The sequence below is a fragment of the Varanus komodoensis genome, unplaced genomic scaffold (genome assembly GCF_004798865.1).
Source record: "Varanus komodoensis strain SLA01 unplaced genomic scaffold, ASM479886v1 scaffold4, whole genome shotgun sequence".
Lineage (NCBI taxonomy): Eukaryota > Metazoa > Chordata > Lepidosauria > Squamata > Varanidae > Varanus > Varanus komodoensis.
In genome coordinates, this window is record NW_025335941.1 from 16,119,414 (window position 1) to 16,138,482 (window position 19,069).

The following is a 19,069-nucleotide window of genomic DNA, read 5'->3' on the forward strand; positions in this document are numbered from 1 at the left end:
CTATTTCAAACCGTGTAGCCTTCCAAGTGCACTAAAGTACCATGTTGTCATGGCATACTAATTCGATTTCTAATGTGGATTTTGAATGGTTGACTCAGAGGTCCAGGGGCTAAAAATACCCAGGGTAACCATACAGATCAGAACAGATGCCGTTTTTAAAGCCGATGTGCAGACAGTGCTTCTCTCTTTCAAACACACAGGATTGGCATTCAGCTAGGCAGAGATGAGCAGCTCTTGAAGGCCCACAGCCCAGCAGGTATCCCCTGGGGTAGCTCTTCCTTTTCACAATCACACTGCCATAACCTTCTTGCTCACATGCTTCTTACTCTGGCCCAGGCAATGGTGGTGGCCCACAAGAAGAGCACTAGCTGCGCCCATGCTCTCTGCCTGTCATGCAAGCTAGCAAGCAATGCATCACATTTTGTTTTTCTAAAGGAATTGAGGCTACAATCTCATGCATGTTTTCCTTGGAGTTGGCCTTGCTGAATGCTGTGGGGTATACAAGGATGCATGCTCAGGACCCTGCCGCTTGTGAAATGCTTCCCTCTATTTGCAGATTCAAGCCTTTCTGTGGTTGTGGAGCTTTAGCCAAAATGTTTACATGCAAAGAGGAGGTCCTGGAAGAATCAGGGTAACTCTGATTCTTTTTCTGAATTTTTCTGATACATCCTAGACCTTTAGGGGAACAAAAACAGTCCCAGTATCATGGACTGTTTACAAAGTGCACAAAACTAATGACTGGCTTTGGGTGCGAGGGGGAAATATTATTGAATGGTGGCCAACTAAGGTGGAGGAAGAAATACAGAGATATAAAAAGAGCAAACAAGTCACTTCAAGATTTATAGGAAAAAACTTGGAAGATGTTCCCAGGAATGGAAATGAGGCCTACCCATAGAAATCAATGGAGGAATCAAAGGTTTTAATGTAGCCAGAACTATGCATAGGAATGTTCCCCCACACCCTAAGGAACAAAATATGGAGAAGGAATGTCCAGAATTGAGGGGAGCACCCTGCCCTTTACAGCCAATGAGGGTTGAGCATGCTCAGGGGGCACAGAACCTTGGAAAGGAAATGGAAAAGCAGAGCAACTGGATGCTTTCCAGCAGCACCTGAAGATTCCCCCTTTTACTAAACTCTGAAGCAGATTATGAATGTTATTCATTTTGCTTTTCCTTTATTCATTATTCTGACTTTCTGCCAAAATAGGGTAATCAAGGTGACTAACAATAAGAATCTGCATATGAAAAACAGTTCAGGTTAATTGCACCTGATGTGAAGTCCCATTCCTTTCAGTGAGGTAAAGAGCTGGTATGCACTCCTGCTTTGGACAGCATGGTCACATATTTTCCAACACTTACCTGGTGAGTTGAGACCATAACATACTGTTTTCCTGTACCTGCTGTGCAAGGTCAGCTGCTCCATTAGAGTAGCAATCATGGCTTTCTGCCACCAGGTGCCTTGCCAATTTTGGGGAGTAACAACAAAGGTCAGAAACAAGAGGAGCTTTCTCCAAAGCCTCAGAAGTGCACCAGAATGAGGGATTTCACTGCTATATTGCTGTCCTAGCTATGGGTGGCAGTGGCAGGGGCTTATCAGAGCCAGGCACTAGGTGGTTGTTCTAGATCGTTCTGGATAATCAAGTTGGCATCTCTTAGGCATCTCTGTTGGCCTGGCTTCTGTGGAATATGATGTCAGGAATCATGTTGGGGAAGAGTGTCCTACAATATGATATATACTGATATATACGATGGCCACTATTTATGAAAGGAGTTCTCCACATGAGAAGATGGTGGCGGCCACAGGGCTGCACCTCTCCATCGTGGATGTAACATATAGCCCCCAGTCATGACCAACTTCTGTTGAAATGCCAGTACTGTTATCACTATTCAGCAAAAGAGGTTCTACCACTACTAGGACTCAGCAACTTCTTAAAAATAACATGAACAGTGAATAATAATGTGCACTAGCTGTCACTAGCACCAACAATGGCAATAAAAATACATTCTGGAAGACTTTTGCCTTGCATTTAGTCCCATTAAAATCAGCAGAAGTTCCTTTTGAGTCAACAAACTGACTTACTGCTGAATAAACACGCACAGGATTACTCTGCAAATGTTTAATGTATCTGCCATTTGCTACTGCTGCCACCTTTTTGTCAACACCATTTCAGGTTGTTCCAGCTATTTGGAATGTTTGGAAGAGCATGGCACAACTGCTAAGAAACTGTAGTATGGCTGAACCAGAAAATGGGCAGGATCCCAAGGTATAGTCTGAAGGCAGATGGTGCAACAGGACAGCTGAACTGAAAGAGAGCTGGGTTGGGTCAGTGCCAGGAAGGAGGCCACCTGGGAACACCACACACGACACTTAAGTTCTGTGATGGAAGAAAGACATGTGTGAACTGCCAAAAACATGGAGAACAGGCATCACCAAAGCAAGGGGATATAAGAGGACACCAACTTTTATATGCTAATTGATATGAGCAGATGCATATTTAGAAATATTAGAATTTGAATAGAAATATGACTCTTCATGGTATGAAAAGCCATGACTAGGTGTCCTGCATGCCTTTTGCTACCCAGGTGCGCTTGGCAACTTCAAGACCTTCTTTCTGAGTATGGTTCATTATCTGTACTTGGACTTGATGGCCCTTCAAACAGAGGACTGCTTTCTGTCAACTGGGAGACATTTCATCCTAAATCTCCAACAGGGCAGCCACCAACTTGTCCTCATTGTCTCTCCCAGGAGAGGTTCTCTTTCTCTTGTAGGAATACCCTGACTGAGCTGTCTTGGTGACACAGTGAGATAAAAATTTCAGGGAGGTGGAGAAGGTCATGTGTTCTCAGTTCCACCATGAATGCAAGGAACTGACATTTGACAATGGCTCAAATGGCCTGTTGTGACACCCTTTAATTTCCTGGGATGTGGTATAGACATATGCAGGAATGGAATACAAGTTGTTCATGACCATTTTGTTGTTGTTGTTAGTCGCGAAGTCATGCCCAACCCATCATGACCTCATGGACAACATTCCTCCAGGCCTTCCTGTCTTCCACCATCCCCCGGAGTCCACTTAAGCTCACACCAACTGCTTCAGTGACTCCATCTAGCCACCTCATTCTCTGCTGTCCCCTTCTTTTGCCATCTATTGTTCCCAGCATTCGGTTCTTCTCCAGGGAGTCCTTTCTTCTCATTAGGTGGCCAAAGTATTTGAGTTTTATCTTCAGGATCTGGCCTTCTAAACAGCAGTCAGGGTTGATCTCCTCTAGGACTGACCAGTTTGATTGCCTTGCGGTCCAGGGGACTCGCAGGAGTCTCCTCCAGCACCACACTTCAAAGGCCTTGATCCTTCGGCGCTCAGCCTTCCTTATGGTACAGCTTTCACAGCCATACATTGCAACTAGGAAAACCATAGCCTTGACTATATGCACTTTTGTTGGCAGGGTGATGTCTCTGTGTTTTGTAGGTTGACCTAATTGACCAAGATTTCATAGGCTGATGTTGGAAAGGCCGGGACTTTGGCAAAATTCTTGTGGGTTGGATTCAGGGTTCTTGTGCTTACCTTACTGATGTGGTAGCTGAGGAGTGTGTACAGAATCTTTTACTGACCACCCCCCCTCTTTTCAGCAGCCTGCAGCCCTTTCAGCTTCCCAAATTTCAATTAAAGCCCAGAGGAAGACAACACTGAATAATTCCTCCTATAGGGCTTTCTCAGATTAGAGGGTACAGGCAGTCTGGAAGGCTGTAGAACAATCTGAAGATGGAGCACTGAAAGATAAAACACACTCAACACCTTGGGTACCTTGCAATAATTGGGCAAGCTCAAAAATATCATCAAGATTTTTTGTTTAAATGAAATGTTCTGAGAATGTGGCAGAAAAATGAAATCCTCTTTTATGGGGAAGAAAACTTTCAGGAAATTGGAAGGGAAGGTCCACCTTTTCCCTAAAGCTGGATGCAACATTGGCTCCCTCAGGGTCTCACTGTGCAGAATGCAAATGTGAACCTGGTTGGCAGTACAGCTGATGCTGTTGCCACTTGTAAGGGCAGTGCAAAGAAGCAAAACTTGTGGGGAAAAGGAACGCCGTTGTGTTGCGAAGCATGTCAATGTTGAGCTATTGACTATAAGAAAATGTTGATTTTTTTCATCCCTCTGAAGAAATATGGAAAGAAATACTCTCATTTTGTCTGCCCACAATAGGGTGGAGAAATTTGAGAGGCCATTTGGGCATAGCTCTAAAGCAAAGCAAAACAGCCAAGAAACAAACCAGAAAAGACACCAACTCTCTGCACATGGAGTAATAGATCTCAGGGAGAACTAGTTTAGCCCTTTCCCTGGCAATTTTTCTGTATTCAAGGTAGGGACAAAGGATTCAAAACACATGGCCATTGTGTGCTGCCTTCTTATTTGCTTTTTCATCATGACTTTGCATTACTTTATTGTACTCTGTCTTGGAGGCCTTTTCAAGCAGAAAGGCAGAATATAATGTTTTAAATCAATGAAGTAACTGTGAATGAATATCTGTGGGGCTCGCAGGACATGGCTGGAGATCTGCTCTCTGTGGCAGAGGGCTCAGCAACAGATTGCTTAGTGGGTGCAACACCAGGAAAAGGAGGCTAAGGAACCTGCATGTGCAACCTCCAGTCCAGGGGCCCGCCTTCTCGCCACTGTCACCAGCTCCCATTGCTCCTCCTTCGTGAAAAATGAGGACTCCAATTTCAGTGGGATGGCTGCAATTTAAAGTGCTATCCATGGTACTGAAATGAATCCCCAACTGTGTTCTGCAGCACAGCCATCTCTTTCAGAGTGAAACCCAGAGCGGATCCACTGGCCTACTGACACTGGAGTCACTGCCATTGCTCTCCGTCTCCCTCTTCCTCCTTCCCGTCAGGCTCACCACTCACTCACTTGACAGGAAGAGAACCAGTGAGCAAGTAGGCAAGGTCATCTCCTGCTCCTCCTCCTCACCACCACCATTGAGTGGCACAGTGGCCCACTGAGAGGCAGGTGAGCAAGCAGGCTGTAATGGAGAGGAGGAGGCTCTTCCTGGTGGCCCTTGCCTGGGTGAGCTCTTGGAAGGCATCCAGCTGTGCTTCTCCTTGATGTCAGACCTGGGAAAACAAGGAAGCGGAGAGCTTAACTCGAGAGGGAAAGGAGCAGCTTTGGTGGGTCAACTTCTTTAAATGCAGTTTTCCCAAAGTAAATAGGCCAAAGTACCTCAGCACAAATTTTTATCAGATCAAAATACTGATCTGGGTGGGTGTGTTGAATTTGTTATGGAATAGAACCTGCTGACATATTTCCAATACTTCAATAAATGTAGAACCAGTGTAGTGTGTGGGTTAGAGTGTTGGATGGGGACTTTGGGCCAGTGACTGAGTCTCAGCCTAATCTACCTCAAGGTGCTCTAAGGATTGAATGGAGATAAGGAGGAAGAGGATTATGTAGGCTGTCTTGTAGGAAAAAGGGCAAGTTCACATATAAGAAAGATAAACAAACAAACAAACCCAATATTACAGTAGAATAATAAAAGTAAAGTAAGGTGATAATGTGCAGATCAAAAGCAAACAATAAGGATAATCCACAACACTGCTCTTATTGTAGTCCAAGCAGCCACAGCAGTCTGACTAAAACACAGTTAAGGGTGTTCTCAAAAGGTCCTCCATTTCAGGTCAGTTTCACAGCTGGCTCGCCCATTTCTTCTCCAGAAAAGACTGGCAGCTGTAAAAGGAACAGCTGGCAAATGCTGGCAATTCTGGGTCCTGTTTCCAAGCCATTCAAGTGTTTGAATGGACTTGATGGTCTTCGTCAGTTGTGTTGTTTCTCTATTTCAGCTTATGTCCCGTCCATGGGAAAGGAGAACATGGGGTGAGGTACTGAAAATAAGGAACTGAGACTGTATCAAGCTCTTCTTTTGCTCAAGCAAGCCTATGCACCCAACCCCTCTACATGAACCCTTAAGTAAATGCATCCACTCAGAAGTTAAGCATATGTTTCTCACAGCCCTATACGCATCCTCATGGGAGAAATTTGTCAGTCCATCTTTGGATGTTTAAATATTAATAATGGAGGGAAGAAGGAAGGTCACGTATTCACTCCTCCTACTTCTTCTGACCCCTCCCCCATCGCTTCAGGGGTCTGGCACTGCACTTTGTCCTATTGTATGGCTTTTCTGTTGGATGCCCCCACCAGAGATGCTCTTTGGGCACTGACATTAGGATCTTCTCAGTATCAGGTGAAGACCTTTTTATTCTCCCACATATTTTAATAACTATTTTTATTGCTTTTGATCACTCCTTTTTTATAACTGTTGGTTTTACTCATGTGCTATTTCATTCATAGTTTTACTGGTTAATGTATTGTGCACCACCTGGAGAACATGGGTTATTGGGTAGTTTTAAAAGGTGATAAATGAATAATTAAATGTGCCTCTGAAGTGAGAGGCAAAGTGAAAGGCGGACAAAGGGGAAAATATACTTGTTGGACCCATTGATTATTTCTTGTCACACTTTAAGGAATTTCCCTTCCCAGCCTAGAGGTGACTGCAGCTTCCCTGCCTCCAACAAATGCCTGGACACATCTTTTGTGCTGGCTCTGGTACAGAATTTAAACACTCTTACCTTAAAACCAATGACTAAGTTCAACCAATTTCAGCATGGATGAAAACTGTACTTAAAATTAATAAGACTTACCATGCTTAAAGTTAATCTTGAGCAATACTTATTTTATATTTTTTTAAACCACATAATCCTCAGGCAAACCTAACAAAGAAATTTAGTTTAAACCCCAGCTGAATCTCTCTTTCTCTCTCTCTTGGGATAGCATTTGAATACCTCTAGTATTTGCTTATGAAAAATTATATCATATGTATTCAGTAGCTCACACTCAATAATAAATTTCCTGTGTTTTGCTATACTCATTCATTTGCTTCCCATGTACATTCATTTACAGGATTTTTTTTTTTTTGGAGTAAAGTAAGTTGCTAGTAAAGCCAATGCATTTTCCATCTCAACTTTGCAATTTTCTGCTTGAGAAACATTGCCTTATGTCAATGAAGTGGATAGTATGGTGGCTGACTTTTAAATTGATACTTGTCCATGCATCCCTATTATGAATCAAGGCAGGAGAGCAGTGGAAATAAAACTTGTTAATCATCATTCAGTCATATTGTGTCACAGAATACAAGATCCTGGTGACCCCACAGAAACACTGCTTGCTTCGATTTGTAATTTCATGGAGTTCACAGGTATCTTCCTTGTAAAATGCTTGTAATTTTCATTCTAAGTTATGCACCAATGGGGAAGTAATATTGTCAGGCTAGGAGTCCTTAGGACAGGCTGCCCAGGTTTTTTTTTTGGCACTAAGGGTGGATCTGGGGTATGTTGGGGAATTAGTCCACCCCACACACACCCCTTACTCGCTGGACCATTCATGAAATTGGTACAAGTCAATTCTACGTGTGTTTATTCAGGAGTAAGCCTCGGAAAGGCTTTTAGTCTTGCATCTTGATTTGAGTCCCGGCCTCCAACCATGGCATACACTGGTACCTATTTGTCACTTTGGCCCATCCATATAGATGACTGAAAAGGCAAATGGGGAAGGGGAAGCATTAATCTGGCCCTATTAAATGAGCAAATAAAGCAGCCCCAAATCGCTGCTCTCTCATATTGACCCATATTGAATGTCCTTTAGCCTCATCTGTCCAGACACTCCTGAAAGCTGCAGCTAGTGACTAAGCATAGCCCAGGGATTGTTTTTGGAAGGGAAGATTGGCATTGGAGGGAGCTTAGGTCCCACCCAGCCCATTTAAGTGCCTTGGGTCCCATGTCCACCTTTTCCTTGGAAGAGGAAGGCTTGGGAAACCAGCTGATCAGATTCATCCTATGGTGGTTTTATGGCCTTCCTGGCCCTGCTCCAGGCTGCTCCAGAAGGGTTTTGGGGGCCCAGGGCAGGTGTGATGTTAAGGACCCTGCTGCTCTGCCCTGGTGAACAGTGTGATGAAGGGGAGTGGGTGGGTGTATCATGCATAAGTTGAAGCTTTGGAAGACCTGGGGGCAAATTCCCCAGCATCCTTGCATCAAGCTGGGAAACTTGTGGTTTTGTGAAAGCTGCTTTGGAAATTGGCTCCATGGAATCTCTTATTAGGAACCCACTGTAGCTGGTTACTAGCAGCCTCTAACCTGCAGTTCTTCAGGCCACTGTTTGACATGTGCTAAAAGGAGGTGCACAGCAGTGCTTGTGGAACACAAATGCTACCATGGACACGGTGGCAGCACTAGTGCCCATCATTAGCAAAAGCCCTCGTTTGGCTAGGCAGTTTCAAGCATGCCAAAGAGCTCCTTTGCACCCCTGCAAGATCGTATCCTAGCTCAGCAAGTCAAAGGCGGCACCTGCCCCAGCGGTGAAGCAGCAGGGTGCCCCAGGAAAGGCACTCTGCATATGTTCAAGGACCTCCCTCCTTCCCTGCTTCCCATTCCCACTCTTCATGCCCCCAAGGAGAATTTTGGCCTCGGAAACAGCCCTGAGCCTGGAGCCCTGGCTGAGAAAAGTTCCAGCATCCGTCCCGCGGGAAGATGCAGCCTTCGCGATCTGGTGCTGGAGCCGCAGAGGTCTGCTGATCCATTGGCAGCAGCCGGGAAAGGAGAGGAAGAGCGCGCAACCCGGGGACGAGGACGTGGGGGGGGGGGGAGTGGAGGTGCACAGCCTCGGAGAGCCCGGCTGACGTCACCCGGGGATTTTCGCTCACTTTTGTCCAATGGTCCAGCTGCGAGTCGACAGTGTCCTCGAAGGCTCCCGGAGAGCGGCGCCAGCTCTGGCCGACGCGGAGATGAGGCTGGCCTGGGTCGTCTGGAGGCAGGCGCAGGTCTCATCGCTTCTGGAGCGGGGAGGCAGAAAGTAGTTTAGTTTGCGTGTGTGTGTCGGAGGGAGCGGCGGCGGCGGCGGCTCGACTGCCGGGGCTCCTGCGCTTCCAAGAACTCCGCTTCCCGTCGCTTCCCTGCCCGCCTGCGCTTTCCCACTTTTGCACTTGGCGGCAGGTCGGATGAGGGAGCCGCACCGGCCATTTCGAGCGGCAACTTTCTCCCCTAAATGAATCGCTGCCCCAGTCTGGACGACGTGGAGGAGACCCCATTCTTGCGGCTCGGCAGCCCGCGGATGCAGCGCGGAGCGATGATGGGCTAGAGCGGCGGAGGGAGGGAGCGAGGGAGGGAGCCGGAGAAACCCGGAGAGATCGCCGCGGATCCCCGAGGCACCCGCTCGGCGGCTCCCTTCATGGTGTAAGGCGCGCAGCCCCCCGCCGCCAGCCCCAGCCCCCCCCCCGTCCCTTCCTTCCCTCTGCCATGAGCGAGGAGCGCAGGAAAGCATGAGGGGCAGCGACCCAGCCCAGGCGGGAGCAGCGGATGCCTGAGAGCGAGCAAGCGGCGTGGCCGAGCGGCTGAAGCATGAGCCCGCGCGAGGAGTGAAGGAGATGGACAGAGCCCTCTGCCGCGAGCCCAGGGACTCTGCCATGGAGGCCGGCAGGGGACTCGTCTTCCTCCTCCTCTGCGTCGGTCTCGGCATCCCTCAGACTTCCCAGCAAGTGCTCAGGATCGGTGAGTGCAGCGCGGGGCGGGCGGGCGGGCGGGCGCGCGTTTGCGTGGCTTCTCCGCGGCTGTCGCGAGTAGACGGGAAGCCCCCAGCCCACCCACCCGCCGCGTACCCCGGCAGCCTGCCATCGGTGGTATCATGTGGCGGCCGGTGCACGCGGGATGAGCGTCCCCCATCCCGCCACAGCAGCACCCCACGGAGGAATCGCTGACCAGAAAGGGGCATCGGCGTGTGTAAGTCTGCGCACGCCTCCTCCTTTCCCGCACGGTACGTGGAAGGCTTACTGCTGGGCTCCTGCGTCCCTGCTACGGGCTGCAGGGCGGAGTGACTGCTCCTGGCCCCGGGAGAGCCGCAGCCACTGCGCGGCACGCCACTGACCTCGTGCCCCTGGGCTGGCGGACTTGGTCCCCGTTCCCCGCGAGATGCTGACGCCCTGCCCTTCCTCTCTTCCCTCCTGCTTCTCGGGTCTGGATCACACACACACACGCACGGACGCACGCACGCACGCCCCACTCCGCCAATTGAAATTGCTCGGAAGCTCTCTCTGAGAATTAGTTGACAGGCAGAATAAGCAAAGGAAGTTTGTGTGTGTGTGTGGCTCTGCTCTGCTCTGCTCTTCGTTATAAATAAATTTTGCCTGGTTTGCTTATGAAATCCACATCTCTCTCTGGATATTACCTGTCAATTTCTTATCTCCACTGCTTATAATTGTCACCCTGTTTGTTTTTTGCATGATTGGAGTAGAGAAATGGTGGTTCTGCCCCGGACTTTTATTTCAGAGTGTATTTCTGTGGTCTGGTGGGCAGAATAGGATAATGTAGCAAATCCCTCGGTTGTGGATTTTGCTCTGCATTAATGGTGGCACCCACAGAACTATATTTGTGTGTGTCTGTGAGGCAGAAGGCAGAGGTTAGTTATCAAAATATCAGGGGAACGAATATGGAGCTGCCAGTTACTTATTTCTGTTGTGGTTTTTTCCTACCAATTTAGAAAGCTGAATTTTAAAAAAGGGGGGGGGGGGGGGGTTGAACTGACTTTGCCAATATTCACAGACATTTTTAGAAATGTCAAAATAAGGAAACAGTCTAAATCACACATTGTCTAATATATATGTTATTTAAAATACTAACTTTTATTCTTTGCAACATTTATAGCACCAAAGAGAGAATGACTCCATAATCTAAACAAGCAAACCAGAAAGTAATTATATTTCTACATGAAAGTGGAGCAGAAAACTCAGATTGCAAATAGTATAGCACCTTGTTGGGACACAGGCTGGTTGTTGCTGATGATGGTGTCACCATTTCTGATCTTGTCAGGACCCTTGCTTGGCACAAATGTACATATGTGTAGGCTCTGAGGAAGAGAGTTAAAGAGAAAACTTACTCCATGGTAACCAGGCAAAGTTCACAGGAAACATTCCTTCTCTACAGCTGACTTCTTGTATCAGTCAAGTGAGACAGTGAATACCAAGTATCAAAAGAGTTAGAGAGAAACTAAAGCAGACCTTGGGAAAATAAACATAAAATGGGAATCAGAATCTTTGACTGCCTTCCTTTATACTAACTGAACTTTAAAGCATGAGGAGGAACATCTGTCAAAGTTTGCCCTTTACAACTCTTGCAGAGATGTGGTGATTTATAAGTGAAAATGCACCTGTCAAAGGGAGGAAATTCACTTATATCAATCAACATATGATTATATACTCTGAAGATAAGTTGAGCTCTGAAAAAATTGTTCTTGTGGCATTAGAACCTTGGTTATAGAAAATGGCAAGGGGATTTCTTACAAGTTAAGAAGAACATGAAGAACCAGAATATTTGGCATCTATCCTTTATAAGTAGTTATTTTTGTATAGGCTACAGAAACAAAATGCATATTCCGCCTAACTAGTTTTTTAATAGTATGAGAATACAGTAACTATTGAAGAAATAGGTGTGGCAGAGATATATGCATTAAAAATGAAAAGATGCGGTCTTCATACAACAATATTTCTGCAACTGGTCACGGGAAAATTGGCCCTAAAGGATAGCGATATACGTACATCTAAACATATGTAATGGAAACAGCCCATAAGACACTAATGAGGATGTTATCTTGTGCCTTCCTATTGAAAAACCTTTATTTGTATCATATCTAATCTTTACCTATATGAATGGTCCCAGTAAGCTCTCCCTTATGATTAGGCTAATGCTGGATATGCTATGGTAATATATTCAATGGTGAATAAGCTGCTTTGGAACACAGCAAGCAAGCTTAGGATAAACTTGAATTCAACTACATTGAAGTTCTGGTGCTGAGATGAAATTTCAGATTATGTGAGATGAAAGTGGCAGATGAACAGCCCAGATGAATGTGCTCAGCCTTCTTTGAACTGTTGCAGCTCAAGCCCAATATCATTCATGGAGAGCAGCAAATTTGGTTTGCTATCTCAGAAATTTCCATGCTTTATCTTGTTTTGTGATACACATTTACACTTATTTTTATGGTTTCTGCTGGGATAGAAAGCCTATAGAGGAAGTTGTCCAGGAGGGCCAAGTTGTGCAAGAGGTCGCTGCCCTGTCCACTCCAGAGTGATACAAAATCTTGTAATAGCTCCAGGGTGCTGTTCAGGGTTTGTGGCAGTGGTACTGGAACAAGCATGTTTAGATTACAGCAACCGAGTTACACTTACTCTTCTGAAGTAGCACTAGACACTCCAGAAAGGAAGCACCTTTTCAAATCAGCAGCTGTATGTATGAACTAGCATATGTGTACAAAAGAGAGACTAGGTTTAGATACAATGCTAAACCATCATTTACATGGCCACGCAACCATGTTCTCCCATCTCTTCTCTTGCTCCTATATAGCCATGAATAGGAGAGTTGAAGCATCTTCTTCTATTTTTAGCTAATCACAGCTGCTGGTGTTGTCCAAACCAGAACAAACTGCGGTATTCACAACTATGCCTTGTCCAAACAAGCCAAGATCAATCCTGGTTTCTGATCTTGACCTGTTTGGTTAGCCATAGGCAAAACTAATCACAGTCCTTGGTTTGTCTTTACTGGCAAACTGCAGTTGTACGTAGAAGCAGATGCTCTGATCTCCCCTTTGGGGCCATGTTGCATGAGGAGAGGGGAGGGAGCAGCACACTTAGTTACCTAACACCAATGATAGTCTAGCATTGCAACAGAATTGTCTCAGAAAAACACATTGTGTTGAATGTTTCAGGTTCTTACACCATAATGCTACTTAGCAGGAACTAGTCTGGCATAAAAGTATTTTGCTATTAAGCTTGGACAAATATTAACCTAACTGACTCCTTTGATAGATGGGACAAATGTAGCATTCCAATTCTTGTGCATCAACCTTTAAGTATTTTCTTCCTTCTAGAATAAGTCAGACTTTCTATGTTCCATATCAGCTTGGAAAAATACCTCCCATGGGTTGTTCACCCATGACAAAGGGTGATACATGGCTTCTTGACATGTGATGTGATTCCTGCTCTTTGGGATGTTAAATTACATGGCCATGTCCAATGGAGAAATTGTCTGTGTCTTGTTCCACTTATCTGTGTCATTTTGAACCAAAGTGTTTATTTCCCAGTAAATTTTAAAAATAACAAAATGGCTCAGCACGAAAATGAAGACTTATTACATAAAAACTTGCTGAGACTTTGACTAGATGGTTAGAAGTCATGGGTCACTTAAAAGCAGGACATGGGCTCTCAGAAAGGGGACAGATAGAAAGAATCTGGTCAGCTGAATTTGCTGAGCAACTGACATAAAGCATCAGAATCCTAAAAAGGATAGAAGACAGGATGGTTTCATGGCTCTTTGTTTTCCCTTTATCAGAAATATCAGTGTAGTAATAGAGGTCAGGGGAACCATTATCTGCTCAGCTCAGATTCTATAGAGTGTTTAGGTGTTCTGAACAAGAAGGGTACATGCCTAAATAGAAGGACTACAACTCATGGAGGGTGACTGTCTGAAGGAGAAAACCTCCTCTATCCACAAGGCTTTTCATATGAGACAGAATACTGGAAGATCATGACAAAGGAGATATATTTGTCAAAGAAGAGATGTATGGCTAGAAAGATCCTCCCTCTCATGTTTTTGTCCTAGGTTCATAATGCCTAGATAGGGCAAGTTTCTAAACGTGGAGGGTATGTAACTGTCGTGGTTGTTTTTCCCCCCTCTTTCCAAGCAGGCAAGGGCAGAGAAGACTTTGTCATGACCAGCTAGGCTGGTTTGCAGCACAAGTGAAGAGCATTGCAGATGTCAATAGCAAAAGAAACAAGCGAAGTTAGAATTATGGCTGTTAGGGAATTCTGGCTTGATGATAAAAAGTTGATTCTCAACTGATACCTCTCCTCCCTTGCAAAGTGAAAAAAACAAATCACTTTTTCAGGGTGGATTCTGATCCTTCCTTCTTCTCTGAAGCCTCTTCTATAGGACCAGTGGGCCAAATCCCTACAGTCATGTTTTCTTTATACTCTGTTACATACTTCCCTGTACTGTAACACTCCTCAGTCTCTATGAATTATTATGTATTACTACTGTTGAAAATAACAGGATTCCCACAGGTAGTTTGTGGCTGGTAGACAACATTTCTATGTGTTCTTATTCAACCCACACTGACACTACCATCTCTGAGGGGACAGCAACTGGATTTGTAATTTTAGGAGCTAGTTATGGATCACTTACACCATGTTAATGATACCATCCAGCTTAAATATTTATCTTGCTACCAATTATATTTACTTTTTCACTTTACTTTCATATTACACAGGAAATATATGTTCTTCTGTCTATATTGACCAGTAAATTTCTCCTCATTTAAGTGAGCATGTGTTCTGCCAGAATCCACTCAACAGGATTTGCTAAGCATTGCAATGATGCCCACTGCTTGGTCAAGCTACTCCAAAGGTGGTGTGTAGTGGGAGCAGTCTGGAAAGCAGTTGAGGGTCATGCCACACCATTCCTGTTCATGTTGACTCAGAAGTAATCCCCTCTGTGTTTAATGGAGCTTACTGCTTAGGAGATGGTCAAAGCCCGACAGGATTAACAATCAATAAAGATACAAATCTGTAATGTGAATTAATTGTTTCCAAGTGGTCATATCTGGATCGACAGTATTTTTTATAGCACCTTTTATTATAAGTTTAGTGACCTGTGAAAATGGAATAACTAATTCCAAGTTACTGGTGACACCTAGATGTACAGTGAGAAGGTGAGGAAGAGGCTTCCTCAAAAGGAGTTTTTTTTCCATGTTTTGTACTTTAGCATCCATATGGCAAACTGTCAGATTACAACTATGAGTGTTCTGGGACTTGTCAGTGCATAAGTGTCACATATACTTAATAGCTAGTACTTTTGACATCACAGAGGATGCTTATGGCATATCTTCTCTAATCTTCATATTTTGTCCTCATTCAGGCATTCAGTATCTGTGAATACTGATGAAACAGGACTGATCCTGTTTCTTCCAAAATACAGCATTCCGGGGTGGTTACTTCAGTGTCTGAACCTGAACTAGAAGAAAAGGTAGTGGTGGAATTCTTAGCTGAAATGCCTGTGGCTGGTGAGAGCTAGACCAGCTCTTGTTCTGAGGGATACACTGTTGAATGAGTGGAGCCAGAGAGGGACAGATGTGATTATCAGCCCCATCATATGGCATCAGATCAAAGAACAGACCAATTAGTAATATCTGGTATTCCTACCATCTGGCCCACAAGCAGCAGGAACCTTCATGAGGGTGGAGCTAACTCTGGTTGGGAAGGAAGCAGGGGTATTTAATTTAGAATCAACTTCTTTGCATGAGCAGTAATCCCCTAATTTAGCTGCTCCTTAACTTGACTGATGGCTTTTGTGAATGACCTGTGCAATATTCATTATTTATCATAAAGCCAAGCTGACTGGTCTACTTTTAACAGAATAAAGACCATAGTTAGAAACCTCTTCTTTTGATCTTCTTAGAAGGAGAAAAGATAGGGAGAAAGATTGGTCTCTGGTTTCCACCAGCTAAACATATGTGGATTATGGGTTTAAAACACTAAGTATGCATATTTGTTTGCATGTCCATAAAAGTTCCACACATACGGCTGTGTCTAGGGCTCTCTACCCTGAATGGCTACTGTTCAGTGTGGAACTTGTGGGATAGAAATCTGTCAAGATTCAGAACTGAGGCCATCACTATGATTTGATTCTACTCAAATCTTTTAGCACAACAAAACTGGTTCCATTAATGGGAAAACTGTTGTTGATTTCAGTGAAACTAGGACTGTAGTCAAACCAATATATAAAACAAATACCAGTTTAATTAATTAATGCATTCTTAGCTACAGTTTTCCCAAGTTGGCTTATGATATTAAACCAACAATTAAATGTTGATGTAAGAAGGTTATAGATCATTGATCAAATTTAAAAATGAAGAAGTTAAAAGAAGCCAAATCCATAAGCAGCATATTTAAAGAAAACTTTTCAGTTAGAAGTCAAAGAAAATTAGCATTGTTTTTCATTTTAACCCCCCTCTCTTATCTTTAATTATTAAAAGAATCATTTCAGTTGACTAACTAAGAAAAGATGCTGGTGTAAGTCTAAATATGATCATGGAAGTTAGTGACATCATGTGAATTCTTGTTAGGTGATGATGATTTAATGTTCTTGTCTCCTGTTTAAACTGTTTTCTGGAAATGTATTGCCAGGTTCTTCAAGTCAAGGCAAAAATACCTTGAAATGCATAAAAATTCCATGAGAAACAGAAAGTTCAGCAGTGTAATACAATTTCAAAGCACTATAGTCACAATTTACTGGGAAGTTGCCCTGTAGGAGCCCCACTGAAATGAATTTGTGTAACCCCCATTCATTTCAAAGGAGGCTTATGCAGTAGAATTTCCCCATGGATCATGTTCTATATATCTGAAAACCTTACTGAAAGGATGGACAACCACACCAGAATACAGGATCAGAGACTTATTTTTCCCTATCCAGAAACAATAGGCTGGCTTTTTGAGTATATAATATTTTGATTTCAGCAGGCTTACTAGCTCCAAACACCTTTTGCAAAACTCTTTTCTTTGATGTATGAGCTTGCAGTTCACTTGCCAGTAATAACAGAAATGTTATCTATATATGCACACACATATTCAGTATATTATTCCCCAATATTCAAAGTTCATGAACCCAATACACTTGATTTAATAGATATAAAAATCATTTCTGTTCATAGGAAGAACCTGTCTGCTATGAAACTCCAGTGTGATTAACAAGGAGAGATACCTCCTGATTGCTGAGCTCTTCTGTCATCCATGCAGGTCTACACATGTAGGATGGAGGTCAGTAGGAGGGTAGATAGGGTAAGCCGTGGTAGGGATCTGGATCACCTTCTTTGTTAGAACTCTCAGTCTAATCCAGATTAGAAGACCAGTGCCAGCTTTGGATTTTTTATTTTTTTATTTGGTAGGGGGCTGAATAAGGAGCTCTCTGTAGGCCTCCTTCGCTTAGCAGTCCCAGCTTTCCCTTGCTGCAATTGTTGCTGTCCAGTCATTTGCCCTTGAGCCCAATCTTCACAGCTCCTCTGGTGGAGAGGACAGAGTAAGTCGCAGTGGCTGCTCCTTTTCCTTGGTTCTCTCACTGCTGTCTTACTTGGAGGTGTCAGATTGATTGGTTCTTACAGCAAGAAAGAGGAAGAGGCATTCCTGGCTTGGTAGTGGGCCACTTGCTGGGTTATGGGCTTCAGCAAGTGTCTGGCACTGCTGATCCCAATAATAACCCTGCTGAACACTGGCCCACTTGCATAGCAGTGGACACGGGATGATGTTAGCAGTATCTGGGAAAGGATATGTCAAGATTAATGAATGAATGAATGAATGAATATTGATTTCATGTAGTCATTACATTGTTTGGTCATATGATGCAAAATTTCATGGAACTGTTTATACACTTTAAAAATTGAACACCAATTTACAGCAACTGGAAGATGAGAGTTTCAGTAAACGTGATGTTTGCTTGGATACCTTGTGGGGAATCATAAAGGGTCCACATGAATAGGTCTTGTGGATGTTGGTGTATGTTGGTTCAAGCTACTGCATTTGAAATGTATGCACAGCCCTTGCAACTTTAATAGATCTTTGATATGAATCCAGACTGTCTCTGCTTTCCTTGACAGCTGCTCAGTGCTGGCAAATAACCTACATACCTTGTAGAGACACATGTTGCCAGTGCCCATCGTAGTCTACTGCTCTGAACTGGGACTGCCCAAAACCATTTTTAAAAAATAACTTGGGCACTCTTTGCTGATAGACACAGTATAGGAGTCCTCTTTTATACTCTCCACTTATGCCAAAGTAACCTGAATCCTAATGGGAAACTCAGTTCTACTAGTATAGATCCTTATCTAGCTAAGGTTGATCTCAGAAGGCTTGAGGTAGCCCCATGTGTTGTAGAAATATATAAGGAATTTTAGGGAAACAAGCAAAAACCTCTAGATGATCAATCATCCCCCAAATTCCTATAAGGATGGAGTGTGCTCAGTGGTCATGACCTGTTGCTGGATCTCGGAGGAAGAGATGTTTGATACAGGTCTTGTTGCTATGTGTATTGCAGGTCCTGTTGGTTCAGTCATGTACTTTTTCAATAATTAATTCACACAATGAATGAACCTTGAAGGAAACATCTTATTAAGTTGTTGTGTATGAGAAAGAGGCAATCAACCGTATTTATAATAAAGTCTTAAAACATATGGCTGCAATAATATATTTCACCAATTGGGTGAATGATAACTCTCCCCGAAATGGTAGTCATCAAAAACATTTATCACCACTGTTGAATCACACTGATTGATAGTTTTGCCTTTACCATTCTACAAACACCAGTTTATCCAATGATATATGGTAATATAGTGAGTTCTGCTATGAATGAAAAATGCTTGTTGCATCATGTGATACAGCATATAATCTTATCTTTAGAATGGGTGATGGTGATGGTGATGATATCCTGATCTTCTGAAATCATCCTACAGTCAAAGCTGGCAATTTAAGTTTTGGATTCCACATGTTCATCACCTGCAATTACATTTAATCACATTGTAATTAAGTTACAATTTGTCTAAAAATGATTTGCAACACATCCACTTAGTAACAAACACTTTGGCAGCTTCTTCCTTAGTATATTTGTGTTTAAGAGCCAAAGTCAAATCAAAAAAGACTGAAACCTGGAAGGGCAGCAATAAAGGAACCAGAAAAGATCATCAAATGTAAGGACATTTCATTGGTGACCAAGGCCATGATCATCCAGATGATTGTTTTCCTGATCACTAATGCAGGGGTGTGCAGCTGGACATCAAAGAAAGCTGACAGGAAAAGAAAAAGATGTATTCAAAACAGGGTGCTGGAGTGTAGTGAATACCTTGGACTGACAGAAAGAAAAACAAGTGGACCCTAGATCAAATCAAGCCAGAACTTTGCTTAGCACCAAAAATAACAAATCTGACGCTAACTTAATT

General features: G+C 43.8%; 1 protein-coding gene across 1 annotated transcript in view; it reads left to right on the plus strand.

Annotated features, from left to right (window-relative positions):
* Positions 1-9,747: 9,747 nt before the first annotated feature.
* GRIK1 (glutamate ionotropic receptor kainate type subunit 1) overlaps positions 9,748-19,069 on the plus strand; it is a 174,886-nt gene continuing 165,564 nt past the window's right edge. Inside the window, exon 1 of the mRNA XM_044441749.1 lies at positions 9,748-9,819. Within this exon, the coding sequence (XP_044297684.1) occupies positions 9,748-9,819 (72 nt within the window). The remainder of the gene's footprint in view (positions 9,820-19,069) is intronic.